The sequence below is a fragment of the Prunus avium genome, chromosome 7 (assembly GCF_965620075.1).
Source record: "Prunus avium chromosome 7, drPruAviu1.hap1.1, whole genome shotgun sequence".
NCBI lineage: Eukaryota > Viridiplantae > Streptophyta > Magnoliopsida > Rosales > Rosaceae > Prunus > Prunus avium.
In genome coordinates, this window is record NC_142290.1 from 37,589,398 (window position 1) to 37,613,725 (window position 24,328).

Here is a 24,328-nt window from a genome sequence, read left to right on the forward strand (position 1 = left end):
ATGAGTAAAAAAAAGGGTCTTGGAACGTTCTGAGTTGAGGACTCTAGACAGAAGGAGAAATTTTATATGTTTTGGGTGGCCAGTACACCACGTGGATGGTGTATCATCCAATAAACATATGACATGTGGAATTACTCTCCAACTTACTACATTGCTTTTTATGACATGTGGCGGGCTATATTGGAAATATTCCTTATATTCTACATTAATTGAATGGTACACTAGCCATGTGATGTACCTAGAACACCAAAAAACTACTCAGACATAAGGACATAAGGGAGAGATTTTTTTTAAAAATAAATATAAACTTAGTATCTTTAGGTCAATTTTTTTGTTTAGTAATTAAATAATATCTTAGCCTTATTTAATTAATTTCATTAGTAATTATGTTTTAATTATTATTTATTTAGTGAATAGTTAGTATTAAATATTTTAATTAATTTCATAACTTATATTAATTTAAAAATATTAATTAATTTGTTCTTTAATAAAATATTTAGATACTAATTATTCACTAAGTAAATAATAATTACAACATAACTACAAATTCAAGTAATTAAAAATGTGAACCCATTCGAATTACGTTAGGGAGTCTTTTGCTTTTGCCAGATATAGAGAGATACTACGAGTCCTCCGTCCCAGATTCCATCGCTGCAACTCAAAATTATGCTATTTAAAAGGTATAGCCGCGCGGATTTACCCAAAATAAAAAATTCCCAAAAAAAAAATAAAATATGAAATTTGTAAAATATTCAAATATTCACAAAAGAAATAATAATTAAAGTAATTAAAAAAAGGATAAGATATTACTTAATTACATATATTAAATTAGAGAGGTTGGTGGAAAAAAAGAAGTAAAGAAACTAATTTTATATTTCTAAAATAATAATTTTAAAAAACAAGAGAACCTGTCCCGACGGAATTTCGTCGGGAGATGTTTTTTTTTTTTTAAAAAAAAAAAGTAAACTTAGGGGGTATTCAATTGAGAAGGTCAAATGGTTAAAAAAAAAAAGTATCTTTAGGTCATTAAATTTGTTTTTTAAAATTTTCTTTTTAGTAATTAAATAATATATTAGCCTTATTTAATTACTTCCATTAGTAATTATGTTTTAATTGTTATTTCTTCAGTGAATAATTAGTATTAAATATTTTAATTAATTTCATATATTATATTACTTAATAAATAGTCATTAATTTTTTCTTTTAATAAAATATTTAGATACCAATTATTCACTAAATAAATAATACAAGATAACTATGAGAAATCAAGATTATGCTATTTAAAGGGTACTAGCCTCTCTGCACGCGGTTTCGCACTTGGAATATGCTTTTTTTTATATAAAAAATGTAAATTTATTTTAGAATTAAAAACGATAATGGGTAATTGTGTTCTATAAAAATAGGATCCATTATTTGATTTTTCTTTTAATTTTAATTTTTTAATATAAAAAAGTGTGAATTTACCATATTATCCTCATTTAATTAATAATTTTAATTCTTAATGTTTGCATTAACCAAGGGCATTTTCTACTATTTTGAATGTTTTATCATTCCTTGCCTTTTGCTTTATATATATAGATTATATATACTCATTTTTCTAATTTTTTAAAAGAAATAGTATAGTCGATCAACTATACTCGGTTTTTTACGATTTTTTGAAAAAAGAAATAGTATAGCTGCGAGGCTATAATCAGTCTTTTTCCTAATTTTTCAAAAAGAAATAGTATAGTTATGTGGCTATAAGCGGTATTTAGAATTTTTTTTTAAAAAGAAATAGTATAGCCGTTCGGCTATACTGTGTTTTCCCAACTTTTTAAAGAAATAGTATAGCCGATCGGCTTTACTCGATTTTTCCAATTGTTTTAAAAGAAATCGTATAGCCGGGTGGCTATACTCGGTTTTTTCCAATTTGTTAAAGAAGAAATAGTACAGCCGCGGGGTTTTAAAAAGAAGAATAGTATAGCCGCCCGGCGATACCCGGGTTTTCCCAATTTTTCACAACGAAATAGTATAGCCGTGCGGCTATATTTGGGTTTAAAAAAAAAAAAGAACAATCGTATAGCCGTGCGGCTGTACTGGGGTTGTTTTTTTAAAAAAGAAATATTTTAGCCGATCGGTTTAAAAAAAAAGAAGAAGAATAGTATAGCCGATCGGCGATACTCGTTTAAAAAAACAAAAGAAGAATAGTATAGCTGGTCGGCTGTACGGGGGTTGTTTTTTAAAAAACAAAGTGTAGCCGTATAGTATACTCGGGCTTTCCAATTTTTTAAAATGGAAACCGTCCGACTGTACTGGGGTTGTTTTTTAAAAAACAAAGTGTATAGCCGCGCGGCGATACTCGGGTTTTGCAATTTTTTGAAAAATAAATAGTATAGCCGACCGGCTGTACGGAATAAGTAATAAATTTTTTTTTGACAAAACCTTTGTGCTAATAATGTTTAAATTGTAGCAATAAAAAAAACTTTGAAACTAGGACAAAAAGATACATATTCAAATAGTCAGGGTCACTGTGTCACCGCCATTAGGGCTTATACGGGGTTTACCAAAAACCCTCTTCTTTCCTTTCTCTGCCCCCATAGCAAAATTGCAAACCCTCGCATTCCATTTCCCGCCTTTTAATTTCTATATCCTAGGGTTTCAACATTTGCAGCAGTCGCAGTGCCAATCTACAATACACAATACACAATGGTGTTACCGAAGCAGCTGCTCTCTACTGTCGAATCGGCCCTACTGGGCCCGTCGCCTCCGAGCCCGTCTCAAAGAGTGGAGCTCATGCACGCCATTCGCAACTCTCTCTCCTCCTTCCAGTCCCTCCTTTCCTATCCGGTATGGTCCCATTAGTTCTATATCGTTTGGTCTCCGAGCACAATGGAGGACAAGAAAAGAACATGGAAGCGTAGAGATTTTTAAAATTTCGTAATAGGAGAGTTTTGAATTGGAAATTATGCGTGGAGTTTACTTCGTTTCTCGGTACCGTTATCTTAATGGTTTTAGGGATTTTACTCTTATTGCTGAATTTTGTTCATTACGTTTTGTAGCCTCCGAAACCCTCAGATCGGGCGCAAGTTCAGTCGAGAGAAGTTAGGCTTCCGGATGGGCCGCCAATTTCACTTGATGACCAGGACGTCCAGATTGTATGTATACCGCTCGTTCCTTGTTGTTTGGAAGTGTTCATTCTTGTGCCTTCTGCTAAGGGCGTAGTAGAATAACCACTAGATCCCATAAAGTTGAATTTCAAAAAGTGTTAAGGGGTTCAAATTTAATTATAATTGTAATTTTTGAACTGTCTTTTTTTCAAGAATTTAGTTACTACTTGTTATTATTTTGTGGGATATACGAACCAAATTTTCTCTTTCCCAAATGCATAAAGTATATGCTTGGCCATAGAATTTTTGTATGGGAATTATGCCATGCTTCATACATGATTTAATCATGCATACAATCAAATTTTCATGTTTGGGTCATATCCTTACTATTTGACGGATTTTATTCCTAGTTCAATCTTCATGTTATAACACATGATTCAGAGAAACCATTTGTCTTCAGACAAAATGTCAAGTATGCAGCATTTTTCGGTTTTCTGCCTCAGTAAGACATATGATATTGCATTTTCTCTTAATACCTTTTCAATTAATTGAAGTCTCGACTTCTTCTTTAAGTAATTTGCAATTTCATTTAAATTTTCTGGATAGTATATAGCGTTTGAGCTATATTCTGTATGTTTTCTCCAATTTTTTTTGGTGGTTTGATGTTATGTTGGATTTTAGGCTTTGAAGTTGAGCGACGACCTCCACCTCAATGAGATAGATTGTGTCCGTTTGCTTATCGCTGCTAATCAAGAGGTAGATTTATGATCTCTTTTGTTTCTAATAATATCCCATTGGCCTATAATTTACAAGTTGGTAATATTATATGATTTTCTGTTTTAATTTTATGTTTCATTTCTAGTGGGGCTTAATGGGAAGAGAGCCAGTAGAAGTTTTGCGCCTTGCAGCAGGTCTCTGGTACACAGAGAGAAGAGATCTATTAACAGCCCTCTATACACTATTAAGGGTATTCACTCTCCTACCCCTAGTCATCATTCTAAAACCTTTTAATTATTACTTTGGCACTTTAATTTTTAATGGATTTTCATACGATTGCAGGCCATTGTGCTTGACCAGGGACTTGAAGCTGATCTTGTGTCAGACATTCAGAAATACTTGGAAAATCTTATAAATAATGGGCTAAGGCATAGGTTAATATCTCTTATAAAGGTTTGGAACATTGACCAAAGTTTTTTTCATATTGTGCATATTTCAAGTGTAGTATTTACATTAGGATTTTGCATGTAAAAAGAAAGTTTACTACATCTGCTGACACTGATCTCTCTTGTTATGAGTTGTTCATTGTTTCACTATGGAATTTTCCAATCAAGAGGATTTTTAATCTACAGATTGCTTCACATGTTTAAGTATTGCTGGGTTTATCGTTAGAAGACAACTTATTATAGCATGTGTTAGAAGTATATTCATTTTTTTATATTAAAGAACTATTTTCCTTGAATGTCACAGTGATCACCTTTTTTTAGTGTGGGCAATTTCACAGTGTTGTCATTTCTCAATATAGTTTTGAACATAATTGTGGTGGGTTTGATTTTAGGAACTCAATCGAGAAGAACCGGCTGGCCTGGGTGGGCCTCACTCTGAGCACTATGTTCTAGATTCTAGAGGTGCTCTTGTGGGGCGGCGTGCTGTGGTTTCTAGGGAGAGGCTCATACTTGGACATTGCCTTGTCCTTTCTATTCTGGTTGTGCGAACGAGTAAGTGACACATTTTAGGGGGTTATTACTACGGTGTTATTTTTGTGCATTCTGAATATTTACAGTGTACTGTTAGATTTTGCATGCAAAGAACTTACAGTTGATCATTATTAAAGATTTAATCACTTTATTTATTTTGAATTTCTTTGGACATTTTGTAAATTTGATTTCCACTGCGTTTCTAAACATTATAGTTGAGCTAGTTGATTTGTTCTTAGTTTTCTATGAGATTCATTCTGGTTTGTCATTCATGATTTTAGCTTTTGGGAGGGGAATTATTGTTGTCACTTTTGATGTGCATTGCTTCAATAAATAAACATTTACTGACAAAATGGTCAATTTGCGTCTTTTTGGTGGGTAAAAAGTGGATTCTTCAGGAAAGAAATCTTGAAGCCTAGCATTTTACAAATTTGGGTGTTGTGACTATTGTGAATAGAATATAGACAAAACGTCTGGCACCAAAGTGCTTGTGATTTAAGATCTTACAATTTGGAAGTACTCCGTACATGCCCCACTAGCATTGAATTTGCCAAGGTTGGCAGAGTTGGCGACACATGACATGTTCGCTTGTCATAGGTGATGGTACCTAAATTGGTAGAGTTTGATATTTTCAGCATGCACGTTGCAGTGCCTTGGTTAAAAAACAATGGCAATATTGATGCATTTATATTGACACAACACATGTGATTTATTTGATAGTTTTAAAGCTCATTGTTTATGTATAGCTTGTGTTGGAATCATATGGATGATACTTTTTTTCAGTTGTTTGAACAAAATCAATGGTAATGAATTACACTTTGCAGTGACTTCCATGTGCTCTAAAGATAATTTGTATCAACATCGTTTTACTGTTCTGTTGGAATCCCTTAAGATAATCTATATTAACATCTTTATGTGATATGTTGATTGCAGGTTCAAAGGATGTAAAGGATATACTTTTCGTTTTAAAAGATTGTGCTGCTGAACTTAGTGAGACTAACAACACCATGAAAAGTCAGGCATGTCCTTCTCTTCATGTTGAGTGATTTAGTTTTACTTCTTGTTTTTTTTTTGTGTTGCTGCCTTGTCACGCTATTTATATATTTATGTTTATGCAGATTACATTTAGTCTTCTTTTTTCTCTTGTGATCGCTTTCATATCAGATGCTCTGAGTGCAGTGCCTGATAAAGCATCTGTCCTGTCCCATGATGCTTCTTTTAGACATGAATTTCATGAAATTGTAAGACAAAATGCTTGGTTGATTTTTCTTCTCAGTGTTGATGAAATTTCTGATGAGGATTTGAAAATTGATGCTCCTTCTGTGCTTCAGGTAATGGCTGCTGGAAATGATCCAAACGTTCAGGGTTTTGTTGATAGCACAAGGCTTGCATGGGCTGTGCACTTGATGTTAATACAAGATGCTATTACTGCAAGGAATACCATATCAAGTGCTTCATCGAGTGATTTGGGTTACCTACAGTCATGCTTAGAAGCCATTTTTTCAAACAATGTTTTCCAATTTATACTAGATAAAGTTCTTCGAACTGCCGCATATCAGGTTGGTTTGTGATTTCTTCTATTGGATGCTGTCAAAAGTAATTTGTCATTAAACTTTCCTATATTGTTTCTTATTGGGATCCTTTCTGTAATTTGTGCAGAATGATGATGAGGATATGATTTATATGTACAATGCTTACCTTCATAAGCTGATCACTTGTTTCTTGTCTCACCCACTTGCCAGAGACAAGGTCAGTTGATTTTTTATTTTTTATAGTTCTTCTTGGAGTATAACGATATATTGGAAAAAATTAATTTTGATGTATAAAATGTGATAGACTTAGCAGAAAATGTAGTTGAAAGACTAACTTGGCCTATATGTATGCCTCTCATTTATTCTTAAATTTAATTAGACTGCAACTTCAGTGTTATCAAATTTCTACTAACTGACCAAGCTTGTGGATGAGATTTGGATTATCAAAATTTGTATATGCATTGGGAATTGGAGGATAGATGAGAATGAACTAGTATGATTTTGCTTCTAAGTAAATTGGGATTCAGGATTCTTGATTGTATAATTGAGACGTTTGTTTCTGCATGAGATGTGGATAATGGATACTTTGTTCATGCACTTGGTGCAGCAAGGATTTTTGGTGCAGAACAGGAATTCCAATTCACTACTTCCCTATCTAACTGCTATTGGCTATTGCTGATCGAAACATTTTGCACTTTGGAAATTTAAATTTATTCCCTCCCCCTCTCTCATCAGAATGTATTACAAGTCTGTCTCTCCCTCCCCCCACCCCCATGTATATTTGTAATGTATTTATATAATATAGGTTTCACCCCTTCATTTGCAAGTTTTTTCTTACAGCTTGGTGAAGTTTCCTTGCAGGTAAAAGAATCGAAGGAGCGGGCTATGAGCATTCTTAGTCCATACCGCATGGCTGGATCACATGACAGTAACTTAACTTCTCCACAAGTTTCTGAAACCGGCCCGTTACCATTTGTCTCTCTCTTGGAGTTTGTGAGCGAAATTTATCAGGTTAATTTGAACAAAAACACTTTTTAACTTTTCATGTTAGTGTGATTGAGATTTTATTTGTCCTTGGATAAATCTATTTTTGAAATAATTTTTTTAATAAGAAACAGCAATTTCATTAATGAAGGAAAAAATTATTACTCAGCTTAAGCCTTTAAATTAATTGTTAGTCAAACATGTTGACTCCATGTTGGCATGTGACACTCTTTTTCCATTTTGAGGACCTTTCCAATATTACACCAATTCTTTTTTTAATCCAAATGACAGTGATTTGATATGCTTGTCTTATTCTGTAATACAAGTACAATTGCTTAATTTCCTTAAGATGTTCTAAAGGTTTTATTCAAATAAATTTGAAGCGATGCTTCTTGTTCTCTTGTTTATCTTGCATCTTTCCAGTGTAATGTGTCTTCTTTCCTCTATATGAGTTGGACCTCATATTTGCTTTCTTTATGCATTATTTTCCCCAGAAGGAACCAGAGCTGTTGTCTGGCAATGATGTCTTGTGGACATTTGTGAACTTTGCTGGAGAGGATCATACAAATTTTCAGACTCTTGTGGCCTTCTTGAATATGCTGAGTACCTTGGTATGAAGAACATGTTTCAGCTGGTTTAGAATCTTGATATATGAGGCATGCTTTGCAAGTGTGCAATTTCCTAATTTTCATGTTCTTATGTTCCTTTCAGGCATCTAGTGAAGAAGGTGCTTCAAAGGTTTTTGAGTTACTTCAGGGTAAAGTGTTCCGCTCTGTTGGGTGGAGCACTTTGTTTGACTGCTTATCAATTTATGATGAGAAATTTAAACAATCCCTTCAAACTGCGGGTGCTATGCTACCGGAATTCCCAGAGGGGGATGCAAAAGCACTTGTTGCTTATTTGAATGTTCTTCAAAAGGTTTTAGTGTGCTTCATTTTTCAATTTATTCACCTTTCAATTGATTTCTTTTGTTCTTGTTTACCAGATGGTATAACATAGTTTTGTTTCTCAATTGCTGACAAGTTTTTGTTTACCATAACCTCATTGACTTGTATTTGACATTCATAATTAATTACCTACTCAACTTAATCTTTCAACAATTTTGATAATATTAAAATAGACTGCTTATTACAATGAAAAAAGAAAATGAAAATACCAAGTGAAGTTGATTGTTCATTTTATATTCCATTACTGTTTCTCATATACCAAGTGAACTTTACTTTTTTCTGGGAACTCAAATGATTTTGTAGATTCCTGGAAAATTCAGACCCTGCTTTGCTCTAGAGCTTAGGAAAGGAGATAGTATATCTGTGCTAATATTCTGTATAGCTTATTGAATGAGACGGTATATCTGTGTGTGGATTAGTTGGAATTTAGTTCCAATTTCTTTTCAACTTGTTCACTAATATTTGACATTCTACATTTCCGTTCTTGATATGTTAGACTTCTTTGTTTGTTCTTGATGCTCAAAAGATGTTTAGGATTTCATCTGTGTGTGCAAAAGCTGCAGTGCTTTCTGTGCTTATGGGTTAAAATATCTGATCGGGAGAAAATCCTTGTCAGAATGTGGATCAGAAGCAGAAAAATTCCATGACTTGTATGAATCTTGGTTGTTTCGTTATGTTTAGTTAATTACTACCTGTAGCCCACATGGCACGAACCTGCTATATTTTGTTAGGTTAGATGCCTTTTGTCTCTCTACGCAGATGCAATTGTACATTGCAGTCTTCTTACTGGTTTTATGTGGAAAGGAATAACTTCTTTTTATGGTTCTTTGTACTGTGCTGCAGGTTGTGGAAAATGGAAATCCCCTTGAAAGAAAGAACTGGTTTTCTGATATTGAGCCTCTGTTCAAGCTCCTTGGTTATGAAAATGTGCCTCCTTATGTGAAGGTTGATGGCTGTATTTTAATGCTGCTTTGCTGAGGAGTATCCTAGTATACCATTTGTGGCTTCTTTATTGATTGTTGGAATCTTCAATTGAATTCTTTGTTGTTGATAAAGTATGTTGCTAACTGTTGCAGGGTGCTTTGCGTAATGCCATCACAACTTTTGTTCATGTCTCCCCTGTCCTAAAAGATACAGTTTGGAGTTATCTTGAGCAGTACGATCTACCTGTGGTTGTTGGATCTCATGCTGGGAAGAGTGCACAACCCATGGCAGCACAGGTTGGTTTTGGGTGGTAGTATGTGGTAGCTAGGTGTCAAATAAATAAAACAAAGCCCTCTTTTTAATTATTTTCCTGACCCTGTCTCGTTCCTTTATGAAACCTTTCCTTAGTTTTAGGGTAGTCTAAGGGTAGTTGGGATTTATTTGTTTTACGTCTGAGTTTAAAGGGGCCAATATAGACACTTGTCAGATGCATACAGTAAGCTTATACTTATTTAACTCAACTTTGGTCCCTGGTAGAATATAATTATCAAAATAGGTAATGTCTAGTGGACTTCAAGTATTGGGCGTCTAAAAGGCACATAGGATTTGTTATTTATATTTTACCTCATCTATTCCTCTATTGTCTGAATAAGCAAAGTTATTTATGTCCTCCAATAGGAAATTTGTGCAAACTCTTGTGGGATAATAAGGAAAAAATTCTCCATATATGTTTCTTAGCAATTTATTATCATAAATTTTGAATTGTAGCTATGATGCGGATGTTGCAACTAATGTTTTTATGGGTCATGCATGTTGAACTTATGTTAAAAAGGTGTGAAGAGTAATTGGCATATGTATGCCTTAATTGTGTGACAGTTAATAAATGTTATATATGTTGTCATTTCCCTTGTGTGTATTATTATTGCTGTCAGTAAGACTAGAGGGTGTAGGTTGGTTTGGCAACATACTTCCAGAAGTTCTTTGGGTACAGTAACTAGTTACAAGGTAATTTACCGGTCCTATATGTATTTTATATGTGAAAACTGTCATGTCTTTTACAGGTATATGACATGCAATTTGAGTTGAATGAAATTGAAGCAAGGAGAGAACGATATCCTTCAACAATATCTTTCCTTAACCTGTTAAATACTCTCATTTCTGAAGAAAGAGACCTAAGTGATAGAGGGCGTAGGTTGGTTGCTGGTTTGTCTAATATTTCTTTGGATTTTTTCCTTCTTTTTCTGGAATGCTCACCCTATTGACGAGAGGTTTTTCCTGTTTGGCAGATTCATTGGCATCTTTAGGTTCATCTATGATCATGTTTTCAGGCCGTTCCCTCAAAGAGCCTATGCAAATCCTTGTGAGAAATGGCAGTTGGTTGTTGCTTGTCTTCAGCATTTTCATATGTAAGTTAATCCTACAGTCCATGTCAGAAGCTTGTAATATTTTTTTTATGGTTTTATTGCATCCTATCTGCAAAGGTTTCTTTCCAGCAGATCCCCTGTTTACTGTCTTTTCTCAGTTTTTATTACCTGAACCAGGTCTGTGTGTTTGGTATAATGGTGTAATTTTATACTTTTTGTGGTTTAATATCGGATTTTGAATGTCGAAAAATTTGGATCTTTGTGTGATTTACAATCCAGGATATTGAGTATGTATGACATCAATGAAGAGGACATCGACGTTGTCACTGACCGTTCTCAGCTTTCAACAGTAACACAACCATCTCCACTCCAGATGCAGCTACCCATATTAGAGTTGCTAAAAGTTTGTGCTTATTCTTCCTTCTGTTCGTTTGTTCTATTCAATTAATGTCATATCAAGCATATGCATGTTAAAAGCTAATGATTGTGTTGTGTTTTAAGTACTTTTATTAGTACAATTGTTGTTATTATTGTCATCTTGGTTTTGAAGGGATTTTCTGTTGATGTTGTGATTGCTTGATCTAACATAGAAAGACAATATTGTCCCCATTCTTTCTCTAAACAAAAATTTTGTTACAGGATTTCATGAGTGGCAAAACTGTTTTCCGGAACATTATGGGTATTCTTTTGCCTGGAGTCAATACCATCATAACTGAACGGACAAATGAAGTGTATGGGCCACTTTTAGAAAAGGCTGTGCAACTCTCTTTGGAAATTATAATCCTTGTCTTGGAGAAGGATTTGCTTCTTTCTGATTTCTGGCGTCCTCTTTACCAGGTATTATTTTATTGTACTGAATGCGTAGCTTATTTTTACATGCACTTTGGCAGACTTGTTTTTTGGAATGGAAATATAAGATATCTGTGCATTATTCTGAAAATTATTTCTGTTTTACAGTGCATGAGTTAATACTTTCTCAGAAACTATGTTTCAGTAGAAACTATAATTTTTAGGACACTTGTTTCCTCAACGTTGGACACAACTTTGTGTGTTTAAATAAACTTACGAGAATACAACATTATACAGATTTACTATTTTTTATCAAGAAACTTACAAGCAGGTGTTTCGTCATTGTTTTGATATATATGGTTCTTTGCAGTGCAAACATGCGCCCAAATGTAGATAAATATATAAATAAAAGATTCACATATATATGTTATCCTGTCATCATGTCTTTTTGCAGCTGGGATATCAATGCCCTGTCTGTGCCAATACACAACATTCATTTCCATGCCCAATTATAATAGAATGTAATTTTACTAATAGATGGTTGCATGACCTAAAAGGCTTGTTTTGAGCATTGTTCATGGGTGCAGTACATGCCAAATTCTTTTTCAAGGATTTGTTCTAATTACTAATCCTTTTCCCTGCAGCCTCTGGATGTTATACTCTCTCAAGATCATAATCAAATTGTAGCCTTACTGGAATATGTCAGATATGATTTTCGACCTCAAATTCAGCAGTGCTCTATCAAAATCATGAGTATATTAAGGTAAGTCCCTTCTTCCATTCTGTGTTTTCCTTTGTCATCTTGATCTGCTCCGATGGGATATGGCCCAAAGCTTTATTCATGTAACCTTTTTCAAACATTGCACAAATATCATATTTTCATGATAAATTTCTAATACACAACATCTGATGGAAGCTTAAATGATGTTGTATTATTATTATTTTGGGACACAGTTCTCGCATGGTTGGGCTTGTACAGTTACTGCTAAAATCCAATGCTGGAAGCTGTTTGATTGAGGATTATGCTGCCTGCCTAGAATTACGATCAGAAGCCTGCCAGATCATAGAGAACACAAGTGAGGATCCAGGTGTACTGATATTGCAGGTTTGCCCTTTCATTTCCAAGATTTCTTCCTATCCAATAGCTATTGTCTTCTTGAATATGCTGACATAGTTTCATTTATATTTTTACAGCTTCTAGTAGACAATATCAGTCGGCCAGCTCCCAATATCACCCATTTACTACTCAAGTTTGATCTTGACAGCCCCATTGAACGGACTGTATTACAGCCAAAGTTTCATTACAGGTTTAGTTGCTTTAAAGATACCCTAATGGTTTCATGTCTATGTAATCCAATTTCTGTCTAGTGAATTGTGCTCCATAATGTTGTTTGCAGTTGCTTGAAGGTTATTCTTGAAATCTTGGAGAAGCTTTCAAAGCCTGATGTCAATGTGTTACTTCATGAATTCGGTTTTAAGGTTAGATCAAACAGTCTCTACCTCTTTTGGGATATCTCTTCCTTCTTTCTGTTCTCTTTTGGAGCACACATTTCATTGTTTGTTTGAATTTTTCCCACGGTTTGTCTTAGAGAATTTCTTGACTATTTGCAGCTCCTTTATGAGTTGTGCCTAGATCCACTGACAGGTGGTCCTACTATGGATCTGTTGAGTAGTAAAAAGTATCAGTTTTTTGTAAAGGTAAAGATGCACTCATCTTTTAATATGTGATGCTCTTGAATAAAACTTTGAAGTGCTGATATATCTTTGTCTTATCCTAATTGCTGTTTTCATTCTTCTTTTCTCATATGCCTTTTATCACAACAGCACCTAGATACAATTGGGGTTGCCCCACTTCCTAAACGGAATAACAACCAGGCGCTTCGCATCAGTTCCCTTCATCAGGTTTCTTCTGTAATTATTTGGTTGTTGTGGTATCACACCTTTTGCATCTCTTAGTGAACTTTCCAAAATGCTGAACTGATAGTATAGGGGACGACATATAGTGATTACTTCGTATAGATTGCCTTATTTATTTGTTGTAGAAAAAAAAGTTCTTTTTATTGGTAGAGGCAAACATGGGTATGTGAAGGATGAGGCTGTTCTACGTTAGGTGTCTTTCATTTTGTTTTGTTGACATTCATTCTGCATCCTACTGCATCAACAGCCTATGTTTCAAGGTCACTCCTCTTCAGTCTTCAAGCCTTAGCCATGACTCATAAATCCTTATAAGCAAATATTTTACATGTACTTTTGTAGTTCTTTATTATCTTTTTGTGATGCTTGATTTCCAGTCCATAATTTAAATATTGATTCTTTCTTTTTTCACTTCTCTCTTATTCACAGAGAGCTTGGATTCTGAGACTGTTAGCCATTGAACTGCATGTTGGTGATGTCAATAGCTCTACTCACCGAGAGGCATGCCTTAGCATCCTTGCGCACCTTTTTGGGCAGGAAAATGTTGAAACTGGAATTGATTACCTCACGTCTCATTCCTTTTCTCTTCAAGATGGCGTGGAACATGCTGGAACCCGCACTGTTAGTCAGAGTAAGGTATTGTTAATTGCTTAAATGTACATGCGTACCTTAATCTCATGCCACTGTGGGCTAACAAATCTTTTTATCATAGTAATTTCTTGTTTTATTCTTTTTTGAAAGCTATTCCCATTTCAAGTTTTTATTTATTTATTTTATTGATTTTAGGTGTATTTGACAGTCTGCTAATTATCTTCAATCAACCATGCCTTTATATTAGAGATAATTTCAATTAAGTATTTTTGAAAATACAATAGTCTTTATTAGGAATTCTAAGCCGTAAACGATTCTCAATATGTAAAATCTGGGGGTCTCTCGCCATTACCAATTGGTTTCGGGTTGGATTCTCTACTATAATAAGTATCTAATAATATTTAATATTTAGTTAAATATCATTTATAACTTTTATTTTACTAGTTATGGAAGAGTTAATCTTTGACTTAGCTTCATGCTATAAACAATCAGGGTTGAGGGTGGTCATTATCATAGTAGTAAATATTGTGGTTTTTTAATATTGTTTTCGTTTTAGAACTTTCTGAAGTTTCTGTACAATATCTGTTCTTGCTGTCAGATAAAACTTAGATTCTTGTCCATTTCAGGTGTTGGAGTTGCTTGAAGTAGTGCAATTTAAATCCCCAGATACCACAATGAATCTGTCTCCGGTTGTTTCTAATACAAAATATGAATTGTTGGTAATATTCTGTTTTGTAATTGGTACTACATTTTAAATTCCTTGAAAGTTGACTTGCTGGTAACAGTCTGATCGTTATATCTTATTTTGTTTCACTTGTGCTGCATTTGATCAAATATGTTTCTTAGGCGGATGACATACTTAGTTATCCTACAACTTCTGGAAAGGGTGGTGTTTATTATTACTCAGAGCGGGGTGATCGATTAATAGACCTTGCTTCATTCCGTGACAAACTTTGGCAGGTTGCTTGATTAAGTTCCAGAAAGTGAATTTATTCCTTAATTACTAGATGTTAATTGTTTTCATCCCTGAATTGAAAACAGATAGTCCTGTTGCTGATTTATATTGTTTTTTTTTTCTTGGTCAGAAATTCAAATCTGTTTATCCCCAGTTGAGTAACATTGGAAGTGACATAGAGCTGAATGATGTAAAAGAAACAATTCAACAGTTGTTGAGATGGGGATGGAAGCACAATAAGAACCTTGAGGAGCAAGCTGCCCAACTACATATGTTAACTGGCTGGTCGCATATTGTTGAGGTCTGTTCTTTTCTTTCATAGTTTGCATGATTGAGAAGTCTTCAATTCGGTTTTAGCCTTAAACTACTAATAATTTGTCAGCATTACATTCACCAATATTTGTCATTTTTTTTGGGGTAGATATCTGCATCCAGAAGGATATCATCACTTGGAAATCGATCTGAAGTTCTATATCAGTATGTCTATTATTGTAATCTGTCTTTTTCTTCATTTCCTATTCCTCTCGTAACACATTGTCTTGCCATTGAAAGGGTTCTTGATGCTGCTCTTACTGCTTCTGCTTCTCCAGACTGTTCTTTGAAGATGGCAATTATGTTGTGCCAGGTATGACTGATTTATTTCTCTGGTCTTACAATGCTGCTTCAATTTGAAAGTTATTGCTGATCTCTAATTTAAAAACAAAAATTTCTTAGGTTGCACTGACATGCATGGCAAAGTTAAGAGATGAAAGGTTTTTATTCCCTGGTGGTTTTAGTTCTGATAGTTTGGCATGTCTTGATATTATCATGGCAAAACAATTACCCAATGGAGCTTGTCACGCAATCCTGTTTAAGCTTACATTGGCAATCCTTAGACATGAATCATCAGAAGCCTTAAGGAGACGGTATGGTCCTGGTCAGGATATCGGTTCTGCTGCTTGTTTAAACTCTTTCAGTCTGCGTCTGACCTTCAGGAAATTGTTTTCAGGCTATATACTATGCTTCTTAGCTATTTTCAGTACTGTCAACATATGCTTGATCCAGATGTCCCGTCAACCGTTCTGCAGTTCTTGCTGCTTGATGAACAAGATGGTGATGATACGGAACTCCAGAAGGTGTGTAGTTTCTATCATTTCAATGTATTGCTTTTAATTTGCACTAAATATCATCCGGTGGAAAGAATAGCATTAACAATGGTGATGCTACTTATGTTATTTCCTCAGATCAATCGAGAGCAGGCTGAACTTGCTCGTGCCAATTTCTCTATATTAAGGAAAGAGGCTCAGCCTATTTTGGATTTGGTAAGTGTCTCATTCTTGCCCTAACTTTTTGGTATCTAATAGAAAATATAGCTTGATATTTTAGGTTACTCAAGACCAAATATATTGCTAATATGGAAGGAGTTGGATCTGAATTATAATTTAAATGGAAGAGTTCTTCTGTGGAACATGTGTTTGCTGCTAGGAAGGTTCTGCAGTATTAGGATTATGTAGTTTTGAGTGCATACGCATCACACAGTCATGCATACACAATATAAAATTGTTACTGCTTCCAATATCTTTAATCATTATTATCAAGTGAATTATTACAATGCAAATACTATTTTCCCTTTATTTTTTAATCTTTGACATATTTTCCTTCAACTATGAATCTTCAGGTAATAAGGGATGCTACTCAAGGCAGTGAACTTGGGAAGCAAATGGCACTCTATGTTTTGGATGCATTGATTTGTGTAGATCATGAAAGATATTTCTTAAGCCAACTTCAAAGCAGGGGTTTCTTAAGATCTTGTTTAATGAGCATCAGCAATTTCTCTCATCAGGTGCTTGTTTAATAAACTATCAAGTTCAATAGCAGTGTGGTTTTGATTGTATGATACTAGGCATTATTAACATCAATAACCTTTATTTGACACGTTTACATTTAGCCAACTGTAAGATCTCACCTTTTCAACTTTGGTAAAATGCTTTTCCTTGTTACCTGAAATCCAGATTATCCAATAATTCCTGATAAGTTGTTTACCAGAAAACATACCTGAGTTTGGGTTGGGAACTGGTGGTCAGCACTACAGCAGTTCTACTGTATAGGAACTTTTGCTTTGTATTTAACTGCTATATTTACATATAGTGCTTTGTTAATTTTGTAACGCCGGGAACAGGCTTTTCATGAACTTATTATAGGACTTTACTGGTCTGACCTTATTTTTAAATTTTAAACAAATTTTTAGGCAGTTCTGTTTTAGAGAATTTTACACCAGCAGCACTATTACAAGTCTGACCCATATTGACAATTGAAAAAAAAAACTTACTTAAACGGTAAAATGAAAGAAACTTTGCCATTTTTTACTGTGTAAAATTCTTTGAGGAAGTAACATATGTGCCCTCCCTAACTGACCTTTTGCAAATTCTTTCACAACCCAATTTTTAGTGTATATATGAGTTTGATTTGATTTGAAGTTTGGTGAAGCTATTGTATTTTCTTCTAAGATATCAATGTCTTGGTTTGTCATACTATCTTCTGTTGATTTTTTATTTTTTTTAGGTGCTCTTTCACATTGCCTCTTTTACTTTTTAACTTCACATCTCACATAATTTTGCTAAAAATTTGTTCTAGGATGGTGGACAGCGAGCATACACTCTCGAGGCTGAACTTGCTTTACTACTAAGAATAAGTCACAAATATGGGAAATCTGGAGCTCAGGTTATCTTTTCGATGGGTGCTTTGGAGCATATTGCTTCATGCAGGGCAGTCAACTTTCTCGTAAGTGCTGCTTATGTGTTTTCTTTATTTAAAAGAAACACAAACTGCTTTCTGTGCTTATTCAGAAAATTTCTTTTAACTCATTGCTGAATTTCATGCGAATGCAGGGAAGCTTGAGATGGGTTGGCACTAAGCATCAAAGAGATGTTCCAGTGGATATCAAGAAGCAAAGGATGGTTATAACTCCTATTCTTAGATTAGTGTTTTCTCTGTTGTCGTTGGTCGATACTTCAGAATTTTTTGAGGTTAGCCTTCCTTTATTTTCTTTTTAGAAAGCTTTTGATATTTCTGGTTCTGTTGTCCTAGAATGTTGGTTTTATCATGGCATGCTTTATCTACTAGACACAATTTTACCTGCTGAAATCCATTCAATATACCTTGCAATTGGGATGTTGGAATTGAAGAAATAACAACCTAGTAGCGAAATTGTTTTTATTTCTTGAGAAGGCTTGAAACAAATAATAACTATTTCTAATGCTGTATTTTAAGTTGCAGGTCCTGTCAAATACTTGTGAAAGAGTGTGTTGTATCAGCTATATGTTATTGCTAGAAACTTTAATTAAATAGCTTGCATACCTGAATGAAGCATAAAATATCCAATTGATGAAGTATACAATCCTACATGAATATCACACTTGGGATTTTATTATGATTAAATGGGTGGGAAGCTTATACAATTTTGTAATTTCATTATGTAAATTCAGTAAAAACCACTAACTTATAAAGGCCACGTCTTGTAAAAATCACTAACTTGTTTTTTCTTTTCTTTTCTGTTTCTAAATATTTGCCTAAGGTTTCTGTCAGTCTTGGTTTTCTATATTCAATGTCCTTTCGTATTTCAGAAAATGCCGTTTCCGTTATAATTTGGATTCATATAATAGGTGAAGAATAAAATTGTTCGAGAAGTCATAGATTTTGTCAAAGGGCATAGATCACTATTTGATCATGTTCTTCGGGAAGACATTTCCGAAGCTGATGAATTGGTGATGGAGCAGATAAATCTGGTTGTTGGTATACTTAGCAAGGTAATTGTTCTTTATAATCTATTTTGGATTGCATGAATTGTGTTAAAGAAGCTGTGGTCAACTTCTCCTGCTTAAAGCTAGCTTCGTTAATGTGCCTCCAAAAATGGTTTTTGAACAGTTTAGGCCTGTAACTTGGTTGAGTAGGATATGATCATATGTGTTTTTTTTGGGGCATTTAACTGGATCCCTAAAATCCATTTTCCCAGTTTCCACATGTATTGTTCTATAAACGGCAATGCTGTTTATTTTTCTGCAAGAGTTTCCTGTCTACTTTTTTCATTCCATTTGGTTAGTAAAGGCTTAGTTGGCTTGAGTTTAATAATGCAATGCACTTAAATGTTTCCTCCTTTGTAGGTTTGGCCTTATGAAGAGAGTGATGAATGTGGCTTTGTTCAAGGGCTTTTTGGTTTGATGCATGCTCTTTTCTCTCGTGACTGGGAGTCTGTCAGTTCTGCACGATCAGTTCAATCCGTTGAGGTTTGCACATGTTCTTTTAAGGCAACGTAAATTGACCTATTGACTGTACAGTCCTAATTTAGTTTTTGATATTGCTGTTTTCTGTTTCCCCTTGTTTGATGGCGAATGAGCAGAATAAGAGGAAGTCAGAGCTTAACTCGTTTCGATTATGCTTCAGCCTGAGCTCTTATCTATATTTTCTGGTCACAAAGAAATCACTTAGACTGCAGGTAGGTAGATAATCATTGGGCTGATCTGCATGTTATTAATGATTGACCTGCCCAAGTTGTATTGGCTTGATAGATCTGTTGATACTTCACTGACGAACTTGCGTTACTACAGATCTCAGACGTTCCCCCTGATTACAATGCTGCTGTTCGTCTTCAACATCCCACATTGAGTTTGCTTGGTTCTTTTCTCACTTCTGTCACAACTGCTCTTGAAAGAGCCACCGAGGAAAAATCCTTGCTACTAAATAAGGTAAAATTGGATTCAAACAACATGTCCTGTTTTATCACTTCACACAAAAATTTGTACATTAAATTACTATTACCTTTTTGTATATAATCTGCAGATTCGAGACATAAATGAAGTATCAAGACAGGAGGTGGATGAAATTATCAATATGTTTGCTCGGCAAGTTTGTATGTCATCATCTGACAATATTCAGAAAAGGTACTCCTTGAGTTGTCTTTTCTTTTCTTTTTCCTCCAGATTTTTCATTGAAATGTTTAATCATTTCAATAATGTCTGTCAATTTGTTGTGTTAAGTGAGTTTTGATAAAACTCCTTTAATTATAAGTTATAACCTAATGAGAAATTGTATATCTGCCCAATGCAAGTTATAGATATCAGCATATCCTTGAGATTGTCAGGCATTAGTGAGCAGAAAATACAAGTTATGGGTATCAACATATATTTGAATGTATGTTGAAATATATACTGATGATAGTGACAAGCAAGAGAACACGAGTTAAAGTGATGGATTTGTTTTTCAATTTACTTGGAAATAGTGACAGTTATTAATTAATCGGTTTATCATGCCTGCTATTGTCCTTTGCTCAAAAGCAGCTGCAATTACATATTCCCCATTAGGAAGTAAAATCGTTGTCTTTGTTCAATTGATTTGCCCAAGTAGTTCAACTTCATCAGAATTAGTTTGTTTGATTGACACATAATTCTTTTTTCTGTTTTCCTGGGTACATGAAGCATATAATTTTCTATTGGATTCTCTCTTATTTTTTCCAGGAGATATATTGCGATGGTCGAAATGTGCCAGGTTGTTGGTATCCGAGATCAGTTAGTAACTTTATTACTTCCACTCGTGGAACATGTGCTGAATGTTTTCCTAATCCATTTTCAGGACAGGTATGCCTCTCTTCGTTTCTTTCTTTCTTTTCTGTCTTTCGTTTCCTCGGAGAAGGGTTGGTTGTGGAAGTATGTTGAGGCTCAATGTTGTTGAATGGCGACTATTTTTGGTCAATGTTGTTTTTTCTTGACAGATCTTTGGTATCCGATGCCAATGGATCTTTGAAGGCAATTACTTATGGTGCCAAATCTGACCCGGGTCAGGACATATCTTCGTTGTGTGGAAATCTGATTCCAACTTTAGAACGACTTGAGTTACTAAGCGAGGTCTGCTTCTTACTACGTGGCCCAGTCATTCTCGGTTACGAGTGTGAAATTTTCTTTAATGTTTCTTTCTTCTCGTCTCAGGATAAAGTAGGCCACAATCTTAAGGTGTTTTGCAGATTAGTGACTTCACTGAAGGAAATGACGATTCAAAGGTTGGGTTCGTGAGGATGCCCTAATTGGATATAATAGTTTGACTCGATAAATTGCACATTATGTATTGAGTTATGTGTTCTGATGTTGTAGTGTTGTATTATATTAGGATTGATTGTCATTAAGGGTATGCCATCATGATGCAATCTGTAAAATGACGACTTTGTTACAAGTGTGCAAAGTAATACAACTTCTTTTGTCAGTCAAACACAGCTTTACTCTGTTTTCAAGCTGGAGTTTGTGCAAAACATCAACTATTGCTGAAGTTTTGATGTAAAATTCAATATCAAAACATCCATCAAGGAAAAAAACCCAATGATTTGTTACATCAATTTAAGATTAGAAAAGTGGATTTTCTCGAAGTTAGAGGGCGAGAGTAATATGTTAGCATTCTTCTAGTCTTTTTTCGTACACGATAATCCATCAGTTTGATGAGTGAATCAATTAGTTGAATGAATCAAATTCTTATACAACATGGTAAATCATCATGGAATCAAATTTGGAGGCAAGGGTCTGGTTGAATTACTCCGAAGGCAATGCCATGGGCATTGGTGCAGTTAGAAGTCACGTTCTGCCCTGCTAGAACAGATCTAAGGTATATTGACTTCAAATATATACTGGTGCAAGCAACTGAGCGACTGCATTTCAGATTCATAGCTACACGGGAACTAGATGTCCCGTACAATTGATTGAAGGAGACTTCAGTTATGTGAACCCCAGTTTCCTACAACCAAAAAGTAGCACAAATGAACAAGATTTATAACTAAGTTAGAAATCAAGAAAAAGAAGGGTGTGACTGTTTACCATTTCCTTGCAGGCACCACTTTTGTTGCAGTAGTTTTGATCGATAATTATGGGGTTCTTGACGGACTGAAAAAAGATCTGCTCAAATGAGACCCGCCGGACATAGCCTCTGCCGACCTTTATGAACATGTAAATTTAGGAAGGAAATGTTACTCATAAGACAGTAAAACTTAAAATGTGAGCATGTATACCACTTTGATTTAGTACCTGCCATGTCTTGATCCGAGCTCCGTTGGTAGTTCCTTGGAGGTTTACCTTACTTACATGAATGTTCTCTACCTGAACAAAATTCCCACTCCTCCCTAAGCTTCCAATGCTGTTGTATTCAAACACAGTTGAAAGGAAGGGCATCTAATTTAGTGATTAATAAGGTTGTTTAATCTTGTAAAGACAATGTAATTAACAACATATTACCTAATTCCATGACCCGGACCGCATTTAACATAGGAAATGACTATGTTGGATGTATGGTCTCCAATGGACACACAATCATCACCTGTGGATCAAAATAAGTCATTGCTGATAGACAAAATAAAAAAAATATACAGGAAAAGTTGGAATGTTGAGAAAAAGACTGTTAATTACCGGTGCCTATAATGGCGTTGGTGATAACCACATTGTGAGAGGCTGAGATGTGAATGCCATCAGTGTTGGGGCTCCTCTCTGGAGCTTCAATCAGTACATTTTCTATGTTGATCCCATCACACTCTCTGATTAGGAGATTGGTTTGAGAGCTGTTTACGAAATGAATATCACTGATGCTGCTGTTTTTACACGACACCAACTTCACTGCCTGCGCTTCACCATCATATAAATAAGGCTTAATTGTTCTAGTGCCCCTAAACCCTAAACTACGGTCAAATATTGCTTCAATCTCAAGATGATATGATAATTATTTAGGCCCTGAGAATATTGTTATTACTTACAGTTGGGGCCAATGTACTGCATCCCACCTGAAAGGTTGGCATTTGGCAACAACAAACTATATCAGAAAGAGAGACGGCAGAGCAGATTAATTTACACAATAATATTAATATTAATAGGTGATTTTTTTTATTTTTTTTAATGTAAAATTTGGAAATGTACGAACCAGGCGAGGGTGGTCTCTGCATGACTGATCCCACCAGGCCTTGCCCCTTCCATTGATTCTACCAGGGCCAGCAATGTTGAGACCGCTTACACCTTTGAAAGCTAGCCATTGACTTGGGTCAAGCCCCTTCCATGCTCCAGGGGAGTCTGGTGCCAAAAGTCTCCCTAATATCTATTTTATGGAAAATCACTAATCATTTGGGCAATACCAATGAAATATCAATCATTTGTCAGAATAGAAACCCAATATATTTATTTGATATATTATTGCACCAACCCAGAAAATAAAAAGCTACATATACGTAACGAAAACTATATCAGAAAGATCTTTGACCCACCAAAAAATTGATGTTTTTAGCCCTGCATGGACCACTGAAAACGATTGGATTGAGCAGAAATCTCTTCGGTGGAACGATTAAGGTAGGATTTTCAGTTTCTGAGGTGCATGCTGCATTCCATGCCTTCAAGAATGCCTGTAATCTCAATGATATGACATTAATTAGTGGATAAAAACTCATATCATCACTGAGAAAGAAAATCAACTGTAAGTTGAAAGGAAAACAGAGTTTGCCTACTTCGGAATCATCTATGTGGCCTCCACTGACAGCTCCATAGTCTCCGACATCAAAAGTCGTTTGATTTGCATGTTCCGTTGAACAAGCAATACTGAAAGAAACTAATGACCCAACAAGAAGCAGCAAAAAATAATGACCACCCTGCATCGATTCATACGAAAGCAGAAAGCTTTTCAAAATATATATTAACAATGGGAGGTAGACAAGACAATATAAAAAGAAATGAGTTTTGTTTTTACATATGAAAACCAATTTATATGCTTAAAAATCTTCATTTCTTAGCAATAACTTTCCCAAAAAAGTCCTAATCTATGTGGTATTTTATTAACACATAGATTTGACCATGTAAAACAAATCTAAGTCATGAAACTCATTAAATCTGAGATCTGAAAGACCCAAAGTCACACAAAAGTCATGAAAATGACAACAAATTAATTAAAATTAAAACATCTATACTGAGTCAATATTATAAATAAATGCTGTAGAGGCTAACACTTGGCTTCTTACCATGGCATTCGTGGAATTAAGATACCACCAAAAGGAAGACGCAAACTTTATGGTATCTGCAAGAACATGGTGAAACCAAAACAAAAACAACAAAAACCCAAATGGCAAATTATGAGTCTTAGATTTATTGATTATTTATCAGCAAATAGAGCAGTCTAAGAACTCTTATACTTACAGGCAGTTATAAATGATAGGAAAATAAAAACGTCAAGTAACTTAATACCATTCAACTGAACTTTAAAGCAGATAAAATCCCATACCGCTTCATTTTCCCAGTAGCTGCTTGACAGTAAAGGGATGTTAGCTAGGGCTTCAAATGAATTTAATTCTATGAGCATATGCAGGGGATTTGGGAAACTCTTGTATATTTTGTGCTATGCTCCATGGCCGTATGTTTTTGTCAACCCTTCGATTCGATGCATTCTTTCGTCTAAATGAGGACGAGAACAGCATTGAACTCAGTCGTGTCTGGAGATAAGTAGTATGAGTTTGGAGGAAATCAGAGTTACATCTTGAAGTCCTTTTTATAATTTTGATTCTTTCATAT

The 24,328-nt window shown here is 34.8% G+C and overlaps 2 protein-coding genes across 2 annotated transcripts; one reads left to right on the top strand and one right to left on the bottom strand.

Annotated features, from left to right (window-relative positions):
* The first annotated feature begins 2,504 nt into the window (after positions 1 to 2,504).
* On the top strand, positions 2,505 to 21,014 carry EMB3142 (nuclear pore complex protein (DUF3414)). The gene is made up of 45 exons (XM_021962059.2): positions 2,505 to 2,826; positions 3,039 to 3,134; positions 3,768 to 3,842; positions 3,949 to 4,053; positions 4,146 to 4,256; positions 4,642 to 4,801; positions 5,714 to 5,799; positions 5,899 to 6,021; positions 6,112 to 6,339; positions 6,440 to 6,529; positions 7,174 to 7,323; positions 7,791 to 7,907; positions 8,008 to 8,214; positions 9,087 to 9,188; positions 9,320 to 9,463; positions 10,229 to 10,359; positions 10,454 to 10,573; positions 10,811 to 10,934; positions 11,171 to 11,368; positions 11,965 to 12,083; positions 12,275 to 12,425; positions 12,515 to 12,627; positions 12,718 to 12,799; positions 12,932 to 13,018; positions 13,145 to 13,222; positions 13,664 to 13,870; positions 14,452 to 14,544; positions 14,672 to 14,785; positions 14,911 to 15,081; positions 15,202 to 15,257; positions 15,333 to 15,405; positions 15,495 to 15,685; positions 15,769 to 15,895; positions 16,004 to 16,081; positions 16,438 to 16,602; positions 17,394 to 17,540; positions 17,648 to 17,785; positions 18,422 to 18,565; positions 18,920 to 19,042; positions 19,156 to 19,251; positions 19,364 to 19,501; positions 19,596 to 19,696; positions 20,270 to 20,389; positions 20,524 to 20,656; positions 20,738 to 21,014. The coding sequence occupies exons 1-45, from the start codon at positions 2,686 to 2,688 to the stop codon at positions 20,819 to 20,821; spliced, it is 5,637 nt and encodes a 1,878-aa protein (XP_021817751.2). The 5' UTR covers positions 2,505 to 2,685; the 3' UTR covers positions 20,822 to 21,014.
* Positions 21,015 to 23,469, bottom strand: LOC110759919 (Pectin lyase-like superfamily protein). Its single transcript, XM_021962060.2, has 9 exons — positions 23,275 to 23,469; positions 23,038 to 23,172; positions 22,701 to 22,871; positions 22,537 to 22,563; positions 22,196 to 22,403; positions 22,025 to 22,106; positions 21,818 to 21,926; positions 21,611 to 21,727; positions 21,015 to 21,530 (listed from the first exon to the last, which is right to left on the bottom strand). The coding sequence occupies exons 1-9, from the start codon at positions 23,419 to 23,421 to the stop codon at positions 21,300 to 21,302; spliced, it is 1,227 nt and encodes a 408-aa protein (XP_021817752.2). The 5' UTR covers positions 23,422 to 23,469; the 3' UTR covers positions 21,015 to 21,299.
* Between the last annotated feature and the right edge of the window lie 859 nt (positions 23,470 to 24,328).